The sequence below is a fragment of the Monodon monoceros genome, unplaced genomic scaffold (assembly GCF_005190385.1).
Source record: "Monodon monoceros isolate NGI ecotype Baffin Bay Population unplaced genomic scaffold, NGI_Narwhal_1 Super_Scaffold_6, whole genome shotgun sequence".
Classification (NCBI taxonomy): domain Eukaryota; kingdom Metazoa; phylum Chordata; class Mammalia; order Artiodactyla; family Monodontidae; genus Monodon; species Monodon monoceros.
Genome location: NW_021703783.1, coordinates 25,202,809 through 25,223,926, shown reverse-complemented (window position 1 = coordinate 25,223,926; position 21,118 = coordinate 25,202,809). Strand labels below are relative to the sequence as shown.

At 39.7% G+C, this 21,118-nt stretch overlaps 1 protein-coding gene across 1 annotated transcript in view; it reads left to right on the top strand.

The window, feature by feature from the left end:
• Nucleotides 1–16,838, top strand: part of DENND5B (DENN domain containing 5B) — a 99,250-nt gene extending 82,412 nt beyond the window's left edge. The window contains exons 12-19 of the mRNA XM_029206557.1: nt 233–354; nt 3,044–3,189; nt 5,048–5,166; nt 6,007–6,194; nt 9,933–10,015; nt 10,229–10,355; nt 12,588–12,762; nt 14,321–16,838. Coding sequence (XP_029062390.1) covers nt 233–354; nt 3,044–3,189; nt 5,048–5,166; nt 6,007–6,194; nt 9,933–10,015; nt 10,229–10,355; nt 12,588–12,762; nt 14,321–14,504 — 1,144 coding nt within the window. The 3' untranslated portion in view covers nt 14,505–16,838. The remainder of the gene's footprint in view (nt 1–232; nt 355–3,043; nt 3,190–5,047; nt 5,167–6,006; nt 6,195–9,932; nt 10,016–10,228; nt 10,356–12,587; nt 12,763–14,320) is intronic.
• The last annotated feature ends 4,280 nt before the right edge of the window (nt 16,839–21,118 follow it).

Below are 21,118 nucleotides of genomic sequence, written 5' to 3'. Positions count from 1 at the left end.
TCTTTATTACTTTGAGACACAAAATGGATTCATGGCAGCTTATTTCTTTAATTACTAAATAGATTTAAATTTGTTATTAACTGTATATGTGTTCATTTTTGTGAATTGTCTGTTCTTTCTAGATTAAAGTTTCTACCCATAGTTTGTCTAAGTGGAAATGTTTATTTTTAGTGGAAGACAGAATGAAAAATATACTATACTATTATTTTGTGCTTGTCTTACCCTTTCCTAGGAAGCTTTATAAACGTTATGCTTTTCTACGTTGTGAAGAAGAAAGAGAGCAGTTTCTTTACCATCTTCTTTCCCTCAATGCTGTGGACTATTTCTGCTTCACCAGTGTGTTCACCACTATCAGTAAGTCTGGAGAATTGACTGTTAAGTGAAGAGTTGCTCAGATGACTAATGGAATAAGGGTTTATAGTTTTTAAAACGAGACATATCACAGTACAGTGAGTCACACACTGTGACATCCACCACCACCCCCGCCCTACCCCATCTCCATTTATGAATGAAGGTTGTGCCCCAGCAGCCGGAGATGCTGCTGGAAGACCACCCTCAGCTGTCAGCTCCTGTGGGGAGTGTCTCACCAAAGAAAACTACCTTACCTGAAGCTACCCCTCCTACCAGAGCTGGCCAGCATCCCTGCCTGATCCATGGGCTGTCCCAGAACTCACTGTGGGACCAGCTGAGCACTCACAGCATCAGAGCTCAGTTTCTGCCTCAGTCCATCCTGCTTTCTTCCTCACATTCTGCATGCTAATTTCTGACTCAGAGTCTGCTTCCCAGGAAACCCAGTCTGCAGTAGGAACTGGGATGGATGTAAAGAAAAATGTTTTATTAAACAAATATTCCAATATCTTACCTGAAACACATAAATTCAAAGAATCAGTATATGATAATAAACTTATATAACTGAACATCATTAAACTTTGAAGATTCAGAAAGACTTCAGGATCTTGCTGGGTGTTGTAGGTCTATAGAGGGAGGAAATGATGATTGGAGATGTGTTTTTGATAAATTGAATTACAGCATTTATTCTGTTGCAGTGCGTCCCCTTCCCTACTTTGGAGAATTTTTACTTGTATCAGCAGTTTTATTCAGCTGCAAGTATCAGAAACTTGGAAAATAGTGGTTTAAAGAAATCGGTTGTTTTAATTTTCTTACACAGTGATAAGTCTTGGGGTAGGCAGTCCACAGTGCTATCACGGACCCAGGCTCTTTGACAGTTATCAGTGCGTGCTAATCGCCTCCAGCGATGGCTGTTCTCAGTCTACCCTCCAGCCCAAAGAGGGAAGGAGTGCCAAGGAAGAGGGGTTAGAATCTGTGCTAGAAAAACATAGTTTTCTAAGAAATCTCAATAAATATCACCAATATTTCACTGGGCACAGTTGTGTAGGTTTTGGCCTTCGAAGTCTCTGGTAGAGGCAGACAAGGGGAAAATGGAGTTGGAATGGTTATTGGGACAACCTGTATTATCTTTTAAGCTACTATTAGTTTACTAGAAACTAAGGTGTTATGTACAGTTTTGAAAGAGAAGAGTTAGGATCCTAGGTTCCTCCCCATATATGCAGATTTCTCTTCATCTGAGGAACTCTTTCAGTTAGAGGAATCGAAATACTTCATGAAATAAATATTCTGAGTTTAATAATATTGCTCTTTTTCTACTTTATGAAATCATTGTTGTGCATCTGTGAGCCCTTTGCAGCCACAGAACTGCTGACCTTAAACAGGCCTTTTTCGGTAGCTTTTCTAATCCTGTCAGTGAAAGAAATGAAAGTAGCCTCTGGGGCCTAAAATAACATCTTGCACTAACCTCTTCTGCTTTCGGTTTCAAAAATCATTTGAGTCTCATGATTACTAAACCATGAAAGTATGGCCTTCCCTCTGACATTTTCCTTTCCTTCAGCCAAAATAAAAGGACAGAAAGGGAGGTTATTCACCCAACAGAAAGTCGTCTATGTAAAGTTAGGGAAATGAACCATTTATCCCATTCATTTTGCTCATCTAAGAGCACATTGAAGCATGAGCTCCTGTTGTGAGGCTGTATCTGAGCCTCTTGTCCAGTAAATGTTTTTAATTCTACGTGTAGTTCTTTCAAGGAGGGCTTTCTATTAGCTCTCTTGTGGCTGAATGAACAGAAATCCTGAGAATACCAACCAAAATATTGATTCTACGCTGCTTTAAAAACAAAAAAAAAAGTATGGCTCTGAGGGATAAAAATATGCTAATGTGTTTGAGCCATCCCCATTTTTTAAAGGAAATGGAGGTATGTGTAATGCCTGGGTGGTTTCCACATTTGAGCAAAGGATGGTGATAGGACAGTGACATCTAGTGGTGTGCCTTTTGAAGAGCCTTCAGAGGCGAAAGATTTCTTACAGATCCCTTTCCATATCCTGATTCTTTCCCTGGGGCACCTCTTGTACATGAGTCACCTTTCCAAGTTGTAGTTTATAGACTTCATATTATGTCCAGAATGGAGGTGCTGTTGTTTATTATTCTTGGCTTTGCATATTGGACTGTAAAACTGGGATGGGAAAGTTCTGAAGTGCACTGCTTTTAAGGGTTGGCCAAGAAAATCAGCAACAAGAGGATGCTATCCAAGAAGTCATCTACCACCTTTTTTTATATGAAACCATACCAGTAACCGTGCTCATTTATACTCGATTCTGGGACAAAATTAATAAAAAACATTAAAACAATGAAAACACTATATAGCACAGTCACTGTTTATGTCCTCAGAGATTCTGGTGCTAATAATGCCTGACATTGTTTATAAATGTAGTGGTGATGATAAGCATGTCATGTACACATGGTGATGTATATGTGTGGAAACCACAAATATTGGGACTTTTGGCTTATAAACCAGACCTCATCTTTCTAGACTGGGGGAGGTTATGATCTATCTTTTTGTTTAAGTACATCTTGATAGATCATTAAAAAGCAAAGTATCTGTGAAAGCCAGCCGAGTTCTTAATGTATATTTGTTTTGTTATCAGGAGAATTTTATTGTAATTCTGTATTAATTTCAGCATTTTTCTTTCAGTGATTCCGTATAGGTCAGTGATCATTCCCATCAAAAAGCTGAGCAATGCGATCATCACATCGAACCCTTGGATCTGTGTATCAGGAGAACTAGGAGACACGGGAGTAATGCAGATTCCCAAAAATCTCCTCGAAATGACCTTTGAAGTAAGTTCAGCTAATACCTTTCTTTTTTTTTTGTGGTATGCAGGCCTCTCACTGTTGTGGCCTCTCCCGTTACGGAGCACAGGCTCCGGACGCGCAGGCTCAGCAGCCATGGCTCACGGGCCCAGCCGCTCCGCGGCATGTGGGATCTTCCCGGACTGGGGCACGAACCCGTGTCCCCTGCATTGGCAGGCGGACTCTCAACCACTGCGCCACCAGGGAAGCCCAGCTAATACCTTTCTTAGCACAAAGTGTCATACATAGTTCTACACAACGATGCCAGTTTCACTTTTTCATTTTTCCTTGAGTCAAATAATATAAAGGAGTAATTAAGTATGCAGGATCATTTTGGGGACTATATACCTAAAGTTGTCTTGAACACGTGAATTTTTGTATTTTTATTGTTATTTTAATTGTTAAGCTCTATTTTTCCACTCATAATGGTGCACTTTGGGGCTTTGCCAGGTCCTATTCCATAATTCCCAGTGCCTAGCACGGAACCCTGGCAAGTAGAGAACATTCAAGTAATGCTTTCCTCACAGTGGTTCTCTTCCAAACTGTAAATTCACCCTGCCTGAACCTAGTCAAAGGGACAGGGGAACTGCTATCCATGCTTTTGGTTTTTAGACCACGTGGTGATATTTATAAAGTGATTTTGCAAAAATATACCTTTCACTATGGTAGTCAGTTTTCAGGTCTTACCTGGTGACGTATTCCCATACTTTTGAGCCCACATGCTGGTTGATCCTGACATGCAGGAAGAAGACAAACAGCTGTTCTTGCTTCAGGAGGGAAATGGTGCTAACTGAAATGTCCTGTTCTCATGTTCCTTGGAGTCTAGGTATAGCAGCTTCCACTCAGAGTCATAACACTGCCCAAGAGCTAATTTTGACACTATCTATCTAGTGGGGTCACAGCCATCTGTATATAAAAGATTAAAATCCTTGGCTCTTCTTCGACTACCAAGTACGGAACATAAACTGCATTGTAAGTCCCATCATTGCTGTTTCTAGACTCTCACATCTGCCTACTTCTTTCCATCTCTGCTGCCACAACTAATTCAAGATGCCATCCTCCCTCACCTAGATCGCTGTGATTCAAAGACGTCAAGGGCTTTGAGAACTCATAGTTCTGATGTCTATGATCTGGGGTCTATGTCTGGGGTAGACCCCAGATCTCGGGTCTATGTCTGGGGTCTATGATCTTTTATCAGAATTTAAAAGTCAGAATTTAGTTGACATTTATTTTCACCACTCCTATTATCATCGCTTTCTTTTGTACTTGTCCACGATGGGTCAGGAAGGACACTGATAACTATGTTTTTTTTTGGGTTTTTTTTTTCTTTTTTTAACAACAGCTTCAAAGACTTCTAGGTGAGGTTTGAAGTCAGTTCTGCCTTAGTATTTTATTAGAAGCAGAAAACTAGTCATGTTGGTGATTTTTTGTATCTATAATTGTTTCTCTGACCTGTCTGCAACTAAATCTAAACAGCATCCTTTTCCCACTTCTTGAGATTCTTCTCATCCTTCATAGGCACAAATCACTGACTCTGCAATGTTTCTGGGTTCTCCAATTAGAAATCATCGTTCTTTCCCCAGTGTTCTTCAAGTACCTGTTTACATCTCTACTCTAGGGCATTGCGCAGTCCCTCTCATTCGATAGTTAATGTTCCTATGTCTCCTGTCTCATTAGAAGGGATCTACTAGGTGTGAATATTTTTCTCTAGTGCACAGCAGAACACATTGTGCAGAGTGGGTCCTCCGCAGTCGTTAAATTGGATGGAACCATGGCACCACTGCTAAAGCTGAGAGGTAGCAGGAAGGGATCAGGTACTGAGTAACCTGTGGTCCTGTCCCTGCAGTGCCAGAACCTGGGGAAGCTGACTACTGTTCAGATTGGTCACGATAACTCAGGACTGTTAGCCAAATGGCTAGTGGATTGTGTCATGGTCAGAAACGAAATCACAGGACATACATACAGGTAAGTAAATGTCCTTGGGAGCTCACACTTCTTTTAAGACTCTTTAGACAAGAAAAGGTTTGAGAATTATTTTCATTCCAAAGCTTTCCCGCTGCCTTCTGAATTTTAGTTTAGTTTTTTGGGTTGTTTTGTTTCTGTTTATGTCATAACAAAATTGTGTTATTTTGTTCCAAATACAAAATTGTCCCCAAAATACTTTTAAGAAACTGATTGTGTTTGCTGCTAATGCTTAGTCCACAAATGTTGAAAATGATTGGTGGAAGTCTGATAAAAAAAAAGGAAACAAAAAAGAAGCTTAAAATAATGTCAGTAAGAGGAAAGGGCTCTTTCGGATGCTCCTGGGCAAAGCCAGCGCTCTTCTTTGAGAACATTCTCCTCTTTTCTCCTGTGACTTAACTCCCACATTAGCATCTAGTTTGAAGATATTGTTGTTGAAACTAACCCCAGAATTTTAATACAGACGAGGTATGAGAAAATATTAAAGAATTATTTTAATTTGATGATAACAATTTATTCTCTTTATATAAGAAAGAATATCTTTAGTTTTCAGAGACTCATACTAAAGTGCTTGGGAGTAAAATGTCCTTTTGTTTGTAATTTACTTTAAAATACTTTTAACAAAAAATAAAAATGAAGCATATGGCAAAATGTTATGTTTAAGTCATAAGAATATGGGTGTCTCTTATCTTTTCTACTTTTTTATGTGTTTGAAATTTTTCATAATGAAAAAAGCAACCCACAGGCACTAAAATGATGGGCTTCACCCATGGTGCCATTTAAAAATTCTAATTAAAGCTAGTAAGATATTGGTGATCCTGAAGTTTGTTTCTGTCCTACCAGGTTCCCATGCGGGCGGTGGCTGGGGAAAGGCATTGATGATGGAAGCCTGGAGAGAATTCTCATTGGAGAATTGATGACATCAGCAGCAGATGAGGATCTAGTGAAGCAGTGTCGGACTCCACCCCAGCAGAAATCACCCACCATGGCCAGGAGACTAAGCATCACTTCACTGACAGGAAAAACTACCAGTAAATAGTTTTTTTATTTTCCAGTGTGTCATGTTGCAGGCATCATGTAGCCATTTCATAGAAAACTGTTGTATTAATGAATTACGGTAAGGAGATTGAAAAGAAAAAAGCTGAGGAAAATTAATTTGAGAGAAAGGCTTTCAGAGTGGGGAGAGAGGGCTTCCCTGGGGGCGCAGTGGTTAAGAATCCACCTGCCAATGCAGGGGACACGGGTTTGAGCCCTGGCTAGGGAAGATCCCACATGCCGCAGAGCAACTAAGACCGTGCGCCACAGCTACCTAGCCTACGCTCTAGAGCCTGCAACCACAACTACTGAGCCCGCGTGCCACAACTACTGAAGCCCATGCACCACAACTGCTGAAGCCCGTGCTCTGCAACAAGAGAAGCCACCACAATGAGAAACCTGCGCACTGCAACGAAGAGTAGCCCCCACTCACCACAAGTAGAGAAAGCCCACGCACAGCAACAAAGACCCAACGTGGCCAATAAAATAAAATAATTTAAAAAAAAAAAAAGAATGGGGAGAGAAAAAAGGAAAAATAAAGCAGGACATTAACAAATAGTTAAAAGCCCCTGAAGAATTTAGATGCTAAAATCCAACAAAAACTGCCTGCTTATGTTTTAATTAAGCTTTGGAAGTATGAAGAAATAATATCTTGCCTGAAACTTAAAGGAGGAATAAGGACAGTTACATGTTACAGTACTCCTACATCTAGTTATCCAAAGCCCCTTTTTCTAAGAGGAATTCTAAAAATTCCTCTCCCTACCCCACCCCCAACTTCCTGTAGAAGTGATAAAACAAAATACTATAAAAAAGTGAATTCTGTGGATAGGATACTATGTTCATATGCCATTTTGAATAGTACAATAAACTTCTAATATATACTAATGTGGTCTTTAATAGGCTGAATAATGTCTCCCAGGGGTATCAGATTTTAATCCCTGGGATCTGTAAATGTTACTTTATTTAGAAAAAGGGTCTTGGCAAATATAATTAAGTTAAGGAACTTGAGATGGGGAGATTATCCTGGATTATCCAGGTAGGCCCTAAATGCAATCACATGTGTTCTTATAAGAGGGAGGCAAAAGGAAATTAGACACACACAGAGGAGAAGACAATAGAAAGATGGAGGCAGAAATTGAAGTGATGCGGCCACAAGCCAAGGAATGCCAGAGCCACCAGAGCTTGAAGAGGCAAGGAGCAGCTTCTTCCACTGAGCCTCCAGAGGAAGTGCAGCCCTGTCCACACCTTGGCTTCTGCCTGGTGATACTGATTTCTGACTTTTGCCTTTGGAATTGTGGGAGAATAAATTTCTGCTTTTTTACGTTACCAAATTTGTGGTAACCTAGTACCAGAACCACAGAAAACTAATAAAGAGGCAGTATGATTTAGTGAAAAATCACAGAAGTTTATCAGTGAAGTGGTTTTATTTCAGTTTATAGACAGTAACCATGAGTAGAATAAGAGGTACCTAAGAGGTCCTTAGTTAACTAACAGAGCAGTTTCCTTAGCTATTATTATTCCATATCCATTTCTTAGTACGTAGTAATGTATTAGCTATTAGAATGATACAGTCTAAAATGTAAAATTATTCTTTCTCAAATGATTCCCTGTATTCATAATTCTTCTCTGCCTTCAGAAGTAAACTTAACACACACACACACTAGAATAGCTAAAATAAGGGTAGAGAACAGTGGAATACTCATATATTGCCAGTGGGAATGCAAAAGGAAAAACCATTTGGCAATTTCTTTTAAAGATATACACATACTAACCATACACTTGACCCAGCAGTCCCACTCTAGATATATACCCCAAAGAAATAAATACATATATCTACACCAAGACTTGTACTCAAATGCTGCTAGCAGCTTTATTCATAATAGCCAAAATGGAAGCAACCCCAGTGTCCACCAGCTGGTGAGTGGAGAAGCAAATAGTGGTAGATCTAGTCAATGGGATACTATTCAGCAATACTGTGGATATATCTAGCATCACGGATGAATCAAAACTATTATGCCAGGTGAGAGAAACCAGACACAAAGGACCAGACACTATATGATTCCATTTGTATTAAATTCTGGAAAAGCCAATATAATAACGATGAAAAACAGATCAGCAGTTGACAGGGGTTATGAGCTGGGGAAGGGGATTGACTGAAAAGGGGAATGGGGGAACTTTTTGGGTTGATGGAAATTTTCTATATTATGTTTGTGGTGATGGTTATATGTCTATACATCTGTCAAAACTCATCAAATTACACACTTAAAATTGGTGAATTTATTGTATGTAATACCTCAGCTATGCTGATTTAAAATTAAAAAGTGGATTTCAGTTCAGTCCTTCCAAATTATTACAACTTGTGAATCAGTCCAATTTTATGGGGTATTAATGTCTTGAGAGGCCTTATCCCCCGCTTCCAGTCATATTTTCTTTCTCATTAAGCAGAAAATTTTAAATAATGTGAAACTCAGAGGTGGGTACCGTGGTGTTTTTTTCACAGTGTGTGCAAGGTGATATTTAGAGAACTAAACATTTTAAATTGGTTTCAAAGTAATGCTGATCAGCACAGGGTTCATTCGAAATGAATAAAAGCTTTCAACATAGATCTTCATGTTTAAAAGAGAAAGGTACAAGTAAAAAGATTACTAGGAGCTGGAGATGACACAGTATCAGTCCTTCAATTATAAGAGGTTTCCATTTTAACAACTTTTTTGCATTGGTGTAGAGAAAACTTACTTGAGTCTTACCTGGAAAATGTCTTATGCAAGAAATCCTCCAGCAATATGAATTTAAAGATTCTTAAATTCTAGACTGTATAGCATGTCATTTATAGTGTGATATGTGAGTTTGATTTAAGAGTTAATCACTACAAGAAAAGACCAATTATTTAATTTTTCTCTTGTTACTTACTTCTATCCATGGATGAAACCTGTTTACCACCTTTCTTTCTTTTCCGTCTTTTTCTCCTTTTTTTTTTTTTTAATCATTCTTGGGGTTTGGGAGGCAAAGGTGCTTTAGATTCCATTCAAGAAACCCACCAAGCTCTCCCTCAGGAAGGGGGCCTAGGTAAGCAAGTACTGGCTGAGAGAATGAAGCAGTGCCCAGATGGACTAAGTGGCCAGAAAGAAACAGTTCTGGGCTTCGAGGCAGGGTGTCCCCATGTACCTGGCATCTTTAAACATATACCCTTTACTTTTAAGACAACAGCAAAGCACATGATCCAAATTAGACATTCAGAGCTCCAGAAGCCTTAGTCTGTGCCTACTAAGGACTCGGAGGTAGGTGGGATAAGAGGTACCTGAGGAATGACGCTGTGGGTCTTTCCCACCTCTCTCCTTAGATCTGAGGACTAGTAGCACTTTGTGACAGGCACCATGCCAGATGACTTACACATAATATCTCATTCACTTTTCCCTGTGACCCTAGAGGTGTGTGTTTTCCCTGTTATAGATTGAAGAAACTCAAACTCAGAGGAAGTTAGATAATTTGACCAAGGTTATGGATTGCAAGTGGTAAGGCTGGGATTTGAATCTTGGGGGTCTCTTGGTTTCTACTCCATTGTGCCAATATGCCTCTCCCTTGGCCAAACTGGCCAAGGCAAGTTTCACGGAACCCTGACAAGCCAGCCTGCTCTGGTGAAGTGTTTCCACCACAGGCAGGCACAGTTGATGTCCTGTAGTACTTTGGTTTATTTCCCTTGCATGAGAATTCAGCCATTATTGATTATTTTTTAGAACCCAATGCTGGACAGATCCAAGAAGGAATTGGAGAAGCTGTGAACAATATTGTGAAACATTTTCACAAACCTGAAAAAGAGGTATGATGGGCTATAAAACTTAATATGGTAGGATTTTAAAGCTGCTTTATACATGATACATAAGGCAATAAAAGGTGCTTTAATTTTAATTTGTAAGCTTTCTAATAGCTGCAAAAAATGCTTCATTGCTACTCTCAGCACTTGTTCCTCTAGTGTTTTTCCTAAACATCGAGCAAGAGCTTATTGTCCGGCACTGTGTGTTGTGCTCCACAGAGAGGAAGCCTCACTGTGTTGCTGTGTGGAGAGAGTGGCTTAGTTGCAGCACTTGAGCAAGTTTTCCACCATGGCTTCAAATCTGCTCGCATCTTTCACAAGAACGTCTTCATCTGGGACTTCATAGGTAAATTAAAGCTGGTGTGTGTTGTTATAAGGTCATCAAAATGTTTCTTAGAAAACTCAAACTCAGGGATTGGAGTGAATAAGTTAGTGATAAGGGTGTATGTTTTTAAAAGTAAATATCAAATAAGCAGTATCTGTGCTTTTCATTCAGTCAACAAATATATATAAATGTCCACAATATTCTAAACAGTATTCTAGATGCTCAAGATATACATAAAGATAAAAGTAAACAAAACACAGAAATTCCTATGGTTGACAAATTTATAATCTGGTAGGGGCAAACAATACACAAAAACATAACAGATATGCAATTCATCTGATATATTGGAAGGTCATCGTTGATCCGGAAAAAAATAGAGCAAGGTGAAAGGAAATGGAGTGGGGGCACTCTTTTAATCGGGGTGCTTATAGACTTTGTTGACAAGGTAACATTAAGCAAAGACTTCAAGGAAGTGAGCCTTGTGAATACGGGGAAGAGGGCACTGGAGGCTGAAAGAAGCACCCCAGCAGAGCAGGGTGGGGCTGTGCTTGGCCTTGCATGGAGCAGCAGGCATGTCGGTGGGACCGGAGCGGAGTGAGGGAGAGGGGCTGGGATTTGGAGGAGAGGGTGTTTACTGCCAGAGCCGGTTGTGAAGGGCCTTCTAGGCCTCTGGAAGCACTTTGTTCTTTATACTGAATGGTATGGGAAGTCCTTGGAAGGCCTGGAGCTAAGGAGTGACATGATATAATCTATGTTTTAAAAGGATCACTCTAGTTCTGTGCTGTCCAGTATGGTAACCAGTAGTCACATGTGGCTATTTAAATTGGCTTAATTTAAATTAAGTTTAAAATTCACTCCCTCAGTCACACCAGCCCTACTAGTGGCTGTAGAATTGGACCTTGCAGATGTAGAATATTTTCATCATCATGGAAAGTTCTACTGGAATGTACTGCTCTAGCTCGCTAAACTTTGTATTCTTTATTTTGCTATGCAGCTTCTTCTACAATTCCCAGTTTCTTTCACAGGGAAATTAATCATTTCATGTTTGTAAATAAGGCCTGGATGAAGTAGTTGATTTTATCCAATAACTTTTAGACAAAGAAAGGAAAGTTGACAGAGCTAGGCCCCCTAGAGTGGGTTAGTTTTTTTTCTTTTCTTTTTTTTTTTTTTTTTTTTTGCGGTATGTGGGCCTCTTACTGTTGTGGCCTCTCCTGTTGTGGAGTACAGGCTCCGGACGAGCAGGCTCAACGGCCACGGCTCACAGCCCAGCCGCTCCGCGGCATGCGGGATCCTCCCAGACCGAGGCATGAACCCGCGTCCCCTGCATCGGCAGGCAGACTCTCAGCCACTGGGCCACCAGGGAAGCCCTGTTTTTTTTTCTTTTGGAATGCATAGACTCTTACTGCTCCTGCTTCTGATATGTATATACATAACTCTTCCTCAGATTTTTTTTTTTAATAAATTTATTTATTTTTGGCTGTGTTGGGTCTTTGTTGCTGCACACAGACTTTCTCTAGTTGTGGCACACGGGGGCTACTCTTGGTTGCGGTTCGCGGGCTTCTCATTGCCGTGGCTTCTCTTTGTTGTGGAGCACGGGCTCTAGGCGCACGGGCTTCAGTAGTTGTAGCACGCGGGCTCAGTAGTTGTGGCTCACGGGTTCTAGAGCGCAGGCCCAGTAGTTGCGGTGCCCGGGCTTAGTTGCTCCATGGCATGTGGGATCTTCCCGGACCAGGGCTTGAACCCGTGTCCCCTGCATTGGCAGGCGGATTCTTAACCACTGCACCACCAGGGAAGTCCCTCTTCCTCAGATTTACTGAAGCAGTTCCATTTCAAGGATTTTGTTGCACAGTGTTAGCCAGCCATTCTATAACTAGAACAAAGGGCGCCACCTCAATGGCTACCATGTCTTTGCTACTTACTCTTAGAAGGCTCCAGTCTTAACAGACAAGTTCATGGGGTTTTTTTTCTTTGCTGTCAACTGCCATTTCTTGAAGGTATTCTAAAGAGAGTAAACTTTCCAACCGTCTGGAATGCAGTCTAGATTAGAAAATAAACTCCTGGGAGCATATTGTTCTACCATGAAACATGGGCCTCTAGAATTTATTGTGAAACCAGGATAAAGTAATGGTTTGGGTTTTAAGACTGGCTATAATGCAAAGTGTCATTAGTATTTCCAGAATAAACCAAGTGATTCATCTTTTTTTATTTGAAGTATTATGTGTATTGTGATATGACTCTGACTTCCTTCTCCAGAGAGAGCAGTTGCCTATTTTGAAACAACTGACCAGATTCTAGACAATGAAGATGATGTCCTCATTCAGAAATCATCCTGCAAAACCTTCTGCCACTATGTAAATGCTATTAATACTGCACCCAGGAACATTGGGAAGGACGGCAAATTCCAGATTTTAGTTTGCCTTGGAACACGGTATTAAGCCAGTTCTTGACTTTCCCTGTCTTTGTCACATGCTGAGCAAGAATTTAGAAAAGATTATACCAGATCATGCCCCTTCCAAAGCTCTCCCGTGGGTTTCTTTCGTACCAAATTTTATGAGACTCCTGTTTATTGGGTGCTTGCTATGTGTTGGGCAGTATGTTCAGTACTTCACGTACATTATCTTATTTAACCCTCCTGTCACTTTACCACCACCACTGCATGAAGTAGCAAGCGATATCCCCACGGTACAGATGAGAAAATAGAAAGTAGAAGAGGCACGGGTAAGTTAACAAACTTTCCCAAGATCACACAGCTAGAAAGAGGCAGAGCCAAGATTTACACCTAGTCGCACTCCAGAGCCCAAAGCTCTGAACCGTTACACAGTACTGCACCAGAGGTGGGTGGATAATAGGTAGATTGGTAGATAATTAGACACACCAGCACATTCACACATATATATTTCCTGTATAGAGCTTGTATAGTGTGTATATGCTACCATGTTGCTTTAATTTTAATACATTGTGGAATTCTTACTATCTAAGTAATTCTTACTATGGAAAGTCTTCTCCTTAAGACAATTTCCTACCCCTTTCTTTTTTTTAAATGACGCATAGGAGCTGTACACTCCATTAATTTTAAAACGGCTCTCAGAATTGTAAGAAATGAACCACATAGCTCTTTAGAAGATTTTTTATCTGTGCAATGTTTGTTTTCTTCTAAACCCCTAGAAGCCCCAGCAAGAGGTGCAGGATGGCCTAGCTGCCTTGTCATGAAGGCTTAGCGAGAGGTGCTCAGTGAGGATGTCTTAGCTACTTAGTGACAGATAGCTCATGTCAGTTTAATCAGGAGACACTGAAGATTGAGATTCTGTCCTCCTGAAACAACTGGTTTACTGAGCTAAGTTCTGTATTTCTTCTTGATAAAAGCTGCCCAATTTCAGCTGTGTTTTTTAAAGTTCCTTTTGAGTATGATCCTTATCTCCTTTTATCTCTTTACTGTTCTGATTTATTAGACCAGCGCAACCCCTCTTTTGGTTTATAAAATCTACTTCATGTTTTTCTGCTTTGATTTTGTTCCTTACCTTGTAATGTTGTGTAAATTAAAAAAAAAAGCGCTAGTCCCTACAATTAAATGGAAACTTTCTTCACAAAAGGTCAATATACTTTGGCATGCCTTGCCACAGATGTCTGATTAACATCCCTGTAAAAAAAGAATACAAAATGGCATTCTGCCTTTTTTTAAAGTGGTAGAATCAGAATAGAGAATTTCTTTAATACATCTAAGTCCTTATGGCCAACTTGTGCAGACCCACTTTTAGAACCTGATGGGTTTCCTCGTTAGCTTACACTGTCTCATTACCTTATCTTTTTAACCAGTCATTATCCAGCTAGTTGACTTTGGTTTTGTCTTTGGTGACCTCAGAGCTTGGCTAGATTTTTCCCCATCCAGTCCCACACCCATACCTTCCCGTCGTCAAAAGCTCCAGTGTGTGCCTTGTTCTCCAGCGAGGGCAGCAGTGCTCAGGACTTGTTTCTGTTTGGGTCTGTAGGGATCGCCTGCTCCCACAGTGGATTCCGCTGTTAGCTGAGTGTCCTGCCATCACCCGAATGTATGAGGAGAGTGCCCTCCTGCGAGATCGCATGACCGTCAACTCCCTCATCCGCATTCTGCAGACCATCCAGGACTTCACTATAGTCTTAGAAGGCTCACTCATCAAAGGAGTGGATGTGTAACCCAATTAGCTAGAAACTCTCAGTCCAGACCCCTTGTTCCTGAACCTTCCCCAATGACGGGACTGATTTGGACTTGTCTGATGAGGTAGTGAGTCACTGCAGGGGGCAACACACCGTATCCCCCAATTTGAACAATGCTGACACTACAGACAAGGTAAAGTGCTGTATTGTAGTTCATTTGAACCTGGAATTTAGTATAAAATAGAGTATTTTCATGTGTTAGATGTGTGTAAATATGCTCTCTTCTTTGAGAAATTATATTACTCTAATAAGATAACTTTTCTTAGATTGAATATTCCTGTGACTTAAAATAAGTAGTTTAAAAGTATTGGGAGGTGGGGGGTGGGGGGAGGAGAAAGAGTGGTGCTAGTCAGGAAGAAGCCAGTAAACATGTAAATACAGTGCAACCCAGTGGGACTTTTTTTTTCCTCCCGGTATCACAAAGGAACTCAGAATGCATTGTTATGTCGTAACCAGTCATCCTGGTGTCTGATCCTTTGTATTGTGAATGTAAACAGCTTTACCTACTGTAGGGGATAGTAGCCCTCACTTACAGCTTTTAAGTTTCACATGTTTCATACGTTTGAATTGAGCCACTTTTCCAGTCTTTTGGAAAAATTTTTTCCGTCAGCACAAGATATGATTCAAATATTTTAAATACTGTACCCCAGGAGCTTGGCTAAACTGGAAAGAGAACACACAAAGCCCTGAGAAGTGTGTTAACTTGTGGGATTATAACTTCTTTACACTTTGGAAAGATTAGCCTAGACTAACTTCATTCTTGGCATTTTTATTCTTGTTATTTGAGGTACTTTGGGGAGATGTGAATTTCAGTGTTGGCCTCATGGTCTTAAGAACTGCAAACAGCAGTTTGATTCTGTACTTTTAATTTGGCCATCTCAACCCTGCAGTGGTCCTTACCTCTTAAAGATAAACACAAACACGGTCTTTGTTTGGTTCCAATCACCCCCCTCCCCTCTCCCGGTGCACATCCCCCCTCAGGAAATGGAAAGAATGTTTAAGAAGGAGGAGGGCCCTGTGTGGCTTGGACTGTTTTTGTGAAAGTATTTGTTGACCATGATAATGCAAATAACAGAAGAAGAGAGAAAGAATGAACCCTTTCTGGGTGTTTCCGGGCAAGCTTTATGTTCTTTTGTAAGCAGGGGTGAAAATGTAAAACAACTGGCCCAGAGAAGGTACAGGCCAGTACTGACAAAATGGAAGCGAAACAAGAGGCAACAATTTTAGGAGACCAAACATTGTAACTTTCCAGTTTGGTATTTTTTAAGGAAGTTAAATAAATTTGGTATTAGCTCGTTACCTTAAGTCTTCATCTTACGGTCAGTCCTTTAAGTCTAATTAGGCATTTGCATGTTGTTAGCAGGGAAATTGCCTCAGCAGAGCTCCAGATTTTGTTCCCAGTTGTGGCTGAGAAGCAAAGCCATGGCCTCTCAGGACCCTTGTGTAATCTGAGGGTCCAGGCTTTAGCCAATAGCGTTGTTTACCTTTTTTTTCCTGGAAGAAGAAACTAATGAAACAAGTGCCTCACTCCCTTTATCAAACACTGTATTCAGCCAAGGCACACGCCCTTTTAATACGTGACTGAGTACTTGAGGAGGGTAGGGAGAGTGGAAGGCAGCATTTAGAAACCCATGGAAAGGGTTTAAGAAGATGGTTCTGGGTGACCTGGGTAGACCAGAAATTTGTTTGCCTACAGCTGAAGTTTGTCCACAGTGGTGTGGCTGTTGCAGGGACATGGAAAGTCTGTTATGGGAGACATCCAGAACCTGTTTCACACTAGGCACTTACTGTTTCAGTGATGAGAAACCATAGCGTGATCCAATTCCGGATTTTGTCATTGTTACCTTTTCCAAAGGCCGTGCTTCTGACACATTCTGGGCAAACAGAGAGATGGCTTAGGTTAGCAGGCTAGAATTGAGTCATCTAGTCTAGCCTTCTCATTTTACAGATGGGAACACTTAAGGGTCAGAGAGATTAAATACTTACCCGCACACCTGTGACAACACAGGGTCTAGAATTCATGTTTTTTATTACACCAGGCTGCATGAGACTGGCCTCCAAGGCATTCATATTAATAGTCTTTCTACCCTTGGTTGTTTATTCATCCACCTATACAGGTAGCACAGGGATTAATATTCATTTTAACAAATTGTCCTTAAGTTATAGAGAATTACACCTATTTTAAAAAGTAGGAGCAGGAATTCTCTGGCGGTCCAGTGGTTAGGACTCTCACTGCCAAGGGCCCGGGTTTGATCCCTGGTCAGGGAACTAAGATCTCACAAGCCTCACAGCGCAGCCAAAAAAAAAAAAAAACTAGGAGCAAAATTGGATTTTGGGCCTGTGAATAATACCAATACTTTAAAAATTAATACCTCCCAAAAGAGTTATACCTAAAATTTCATCCCACTTTCTATTGTCTGACTATAGTAGTGAGATGACCAATTTCAAAAGAAGGAGTCACACCAGAACTGACACATCCTCTAGAATGCTAGGCCCTTTAGAGTGGTCACCTTGGGAGTCCATATATGTATGCCAGTGATAAAGCCAGTGCTCCAGACACCTGGGGGACCTCCTTATGAGCTGCCTGAATGACCTACAGCCCATTCTTTTGAATACTGCCAGTGATGGGAAATGGTGGCCTTTCAAAAGAAATTTAAAATTTGAAACAACAAAAAGTCCTTAGGTTACAAGTTGATGAATGAAAAGGATACTTAAGCAAAGTTTGGGGTCACATAAGAAACACAATTCTAAAGAAATAAGACTTAGTTCTTACATGGCTTATAACTATCTTTGAGCCAATATCAAAATATTTTGAGCGGGACAGTAGCAGAATCCTTAGAATAAATGTACATAGCCTTCTAAGATAACTTCTGAAGGTCATTCAGAGGTATACTTTCTGCTCTGTTAACACTTTATTTTTTTTTCCTGTTAATACTTTAAATTAGTATATTGCTTTGTCATCACACTTCAAAGTTAAAGTACATAAAAATCAATTTTGTAATTGACTTTTTTTTTTCTCAAAATAAATTAAAAGTAATGCCTGGAATCATAATTAGTATTTTCACATAATAATAGGTTAAGAAGAAATTGTTTTAAAATTAACTTGCCAAAAATATTATCTCTTGAAACATTTATCTTCCAAGTGTTTTTCAAATGTCCTGAAACTCCTAATATCAACCTTGGTGACATAGTAGCATTACACCGACATTGGTATTACGTGTGAGACCCTGAAGCTGTGCCCTGTCTGGGGGCTTACCAGCGCCTTAAAAATGACTGAGGCTCAGTGTGGAGTAGTATAAAGTAGGGTTCTCAGTGGAGAAAAATGGGCTGCTGAGAACAAAAGGAAGGCCTCCCAACCTTATCCATCCTCTTTCCCACTGGGGGCAAGAATTTGATAGAAGAACCTAAAGCTTGCAAAAGTTTATGATTTCCCTCTAAAATTTATTTTAAATATTTCACACATTTTGTACCTTTTATAACACTATGGTATTTACTTTAACATGGTTTTTTAAGAAATCATTTTAATGAACTTCTGTCACTATATGAATGATACAGGGGAAATACTGAATTGCTCATATTTCCTTTTTTTGGCAATAAAGCACTGTAGTATGTAAATGTAAGTAAAAGAGGGATAGAGGCTATACATAACAGTTCATGTGTAGTAAATGTTGACACCTCTGAGATATTTTGAAACGTGAGGCAACAGACAAGGACCTCAGATTCCCCAGGGAAATATTTATTTGACAGCATTGGAAGTGTAACTCTTAATGATGAAATAGCTTCTTTCTTCTAAGAATTATTATTTTTTCAGTAGTTTTTCATTTTGAGAACTGTGAGTATTTTCTCTGTGAGGTTTACAGAAACTAGTCTATCTTTTTCACCATTCGAAAGGACAATCTGAACCGTAGCTATTTACATTTCAGTATTAACACACCTTCACTGATTGAGAATGGAGTCTTGAGATCATCTCTACTTTTGTAAAGTGAATCAATCCTATTTCCAAGTCATCCGTGTCATTTGAAGTCCATGTTTCTTATATAAGTATTTGTTACATTACCTTTTAGTGTAAAAGGAGGCAGAAACAAATAATAAGCTACTAGGTCTCTTATTCCTGTTAAAATACATTTATAAATCTCTTGAATCAAACTGATTTCCAAGCTTTTTGAAGAGGGTACCGATGGAGTGAGATCAGAGTAATCCAAGGATAACCTCATCCTATCAGATCTTACTAGACATGATTGTCCTCTCAAGGACAAAATAAAGATTGGCTCCAGAAAGTTATCACATTGAGCAGTTAATACCAGAGTGAAAAAAAATCGTCAAAAACAGTCTCCTCATTTGAAGGAATCCAGGGTATCCTTGGGTTATGTGGGAGGGAATCACGCTTGACCCAGTTACCTAAATGTATTTACATGTGGCCCAGCCTTTATTCCAAACACCAGACAGATCTTATTAAAAGTAGAGAGGTATGGTAAGAGTTCCTGTTGTCAATCAAATGAGGGTGTTAAACTTATAAAAAGAATTCTCTATGTTACACTTGAACCATGTATAAATGTACCCTGTGTATCTTTTTTTTAAATGAGCATTTCTGCATTTAAATTATATTGTTTTCTTTGTATTGTTAACAAAATGCATCAGAACTGGATTTTTTTTCTCATCTGAGCGTACTTAAAATTTAAAGAGTATTGTGATATCAAGCACTTTAACATATGTATCAGAGAAACTGATGTGGGTTTTTCAGGTTTTGGAGTACATTTAAATATGACTTTTCATGCTTCATTCTTTACAAATAAAACTGTGGGGTTGATACTTTGTTTTGCTTCATTTTTATAGAACCTTAATACTGAGCAGTTCACAGGGCAAGTGACTCCAGAAAGTAGAGGGATAAAACCATTATGAGAGAAAAAACTACATAAAACCATTATGTAGTAGAAATATAGCCTGCTGGGCAACTGGTTATCTAAAAGGGGTTAAAAAAAAAAAAGAACTCTACCTCACACCATACAGAAAGATCAATTAATTCTTGGCTTAACAACCTAAATGTAAAAGGCAAAACAAAAATTTTTGAAGAAAATGTAGAATGTATTTATGAACTTGGGAAAGGGTAGTATTTAAACAAAACACTCAAAAATAACTAGATTTTTAGTCCATAGCAAAAATGAAAGGCAGAGATTCATTGATTACCCACTATATGTTAAGCATTACTTTAGGTTAAGGACATAGAGCAGTTTAAACATACACATACATCAAATTCCTGCTATCATGGAATTTATATTCTAATGGAGGAGTTACACAATAAACATGACAAATAGGTAATACATATAGTAGTTAGATAATAACAACAAGCAAAGAAGAAGAATCGAAAGTATAGTTGGGACTGCTTAGAGATGGACTGCAATTGTAAATGGGTTAGCCAGGGAAAGCCTCACTGAAAATGGAGTTGTCTTTAGCAGAAATTGGAAAAAGCATAAGAGAAACAAGTTTACAGGAGGAACATCAAGAGCTTACTTTTGGCAGTAAGTTTGGCATGCCTGATAGACATCCAAGTAAAGATGCTGATAGACAGTTGCACATACGGATTCGGAGTTCAGGGGAAAGTAATGGTGTGTTTGTCAGGGTCCAAATCAAGAAACAGAAATCACACAGCAATTTGAAGAGGGGTAGTTTAATGTATAGAACTATGTTAGAATTCTCCAGAGAAACAGAACCAACAGGATGTGTGTGTGTATGTATATGTATATGTATATATAGAGAGATTTATTTTAAGGAATTGGCTCACACAATTGTAGAGCCTTGGTGAATCCAAAATCTGCAGGGTAGGCTGGTGGGCTGGAGACCCAGGGAAAGAGTTGTATTTCGAGTTCAAAGAGGTTTGACTGGCAGAATGCCTTCTTGCTCTATTAAGGCCTTCAACTGATAGGATACATTATGGAGGGTAATCTGGTTTACTCAAAGTCCACCAATGTAAATGTTAGTCTTATCCAAAAAACACCTTCACAGAAACATCCAGAATAATGTTTGATAAATATCTGGGCTCCATGGCCCAGCCAAGCTGACACATAAAATTAACCATCACAGACTACTGTAATAAGAAATTGGAATTATGGACTATTTGCTATTAAGCAATGAAAAGAACTCTAAAGAATACAAGAATAGCATATATAGGAAGCAGCCGCTAACCGTAGGGCTGAGGCAAGGCAAACCTAAGAAAGCCCCCTCCCCCTTAGGCTGAGAGTCAGACTTTTAATATTAAGAGGGCACAGCCATAGCCCACTGGATGGTAAAGAAGTTTACTGAGATGCTGCACCAGTGCCACTTGTTTGGAATCTGCTGTCAGGCACCAGGGAGACATCCATGGAGAGGTGGCATAGCCCAGAACTTGCTGGGAAACCACTGGAGAGGGTGCCAGGGAAGCCATCCACTGGTGAATTCTATCAAAAATTTAAGGAAGAAATAATGAAAATTCTAACCAAAGTCTTCCAGAAAATGGATGAGGTATGTGTTAGTTTGCTAGAGCTGCTGTAACAAAGACTGGTTGGCTTAAACCACAGAAAGCTATTTTCTCACTATTCTGAAGGCTAGAAGTCTGAGAT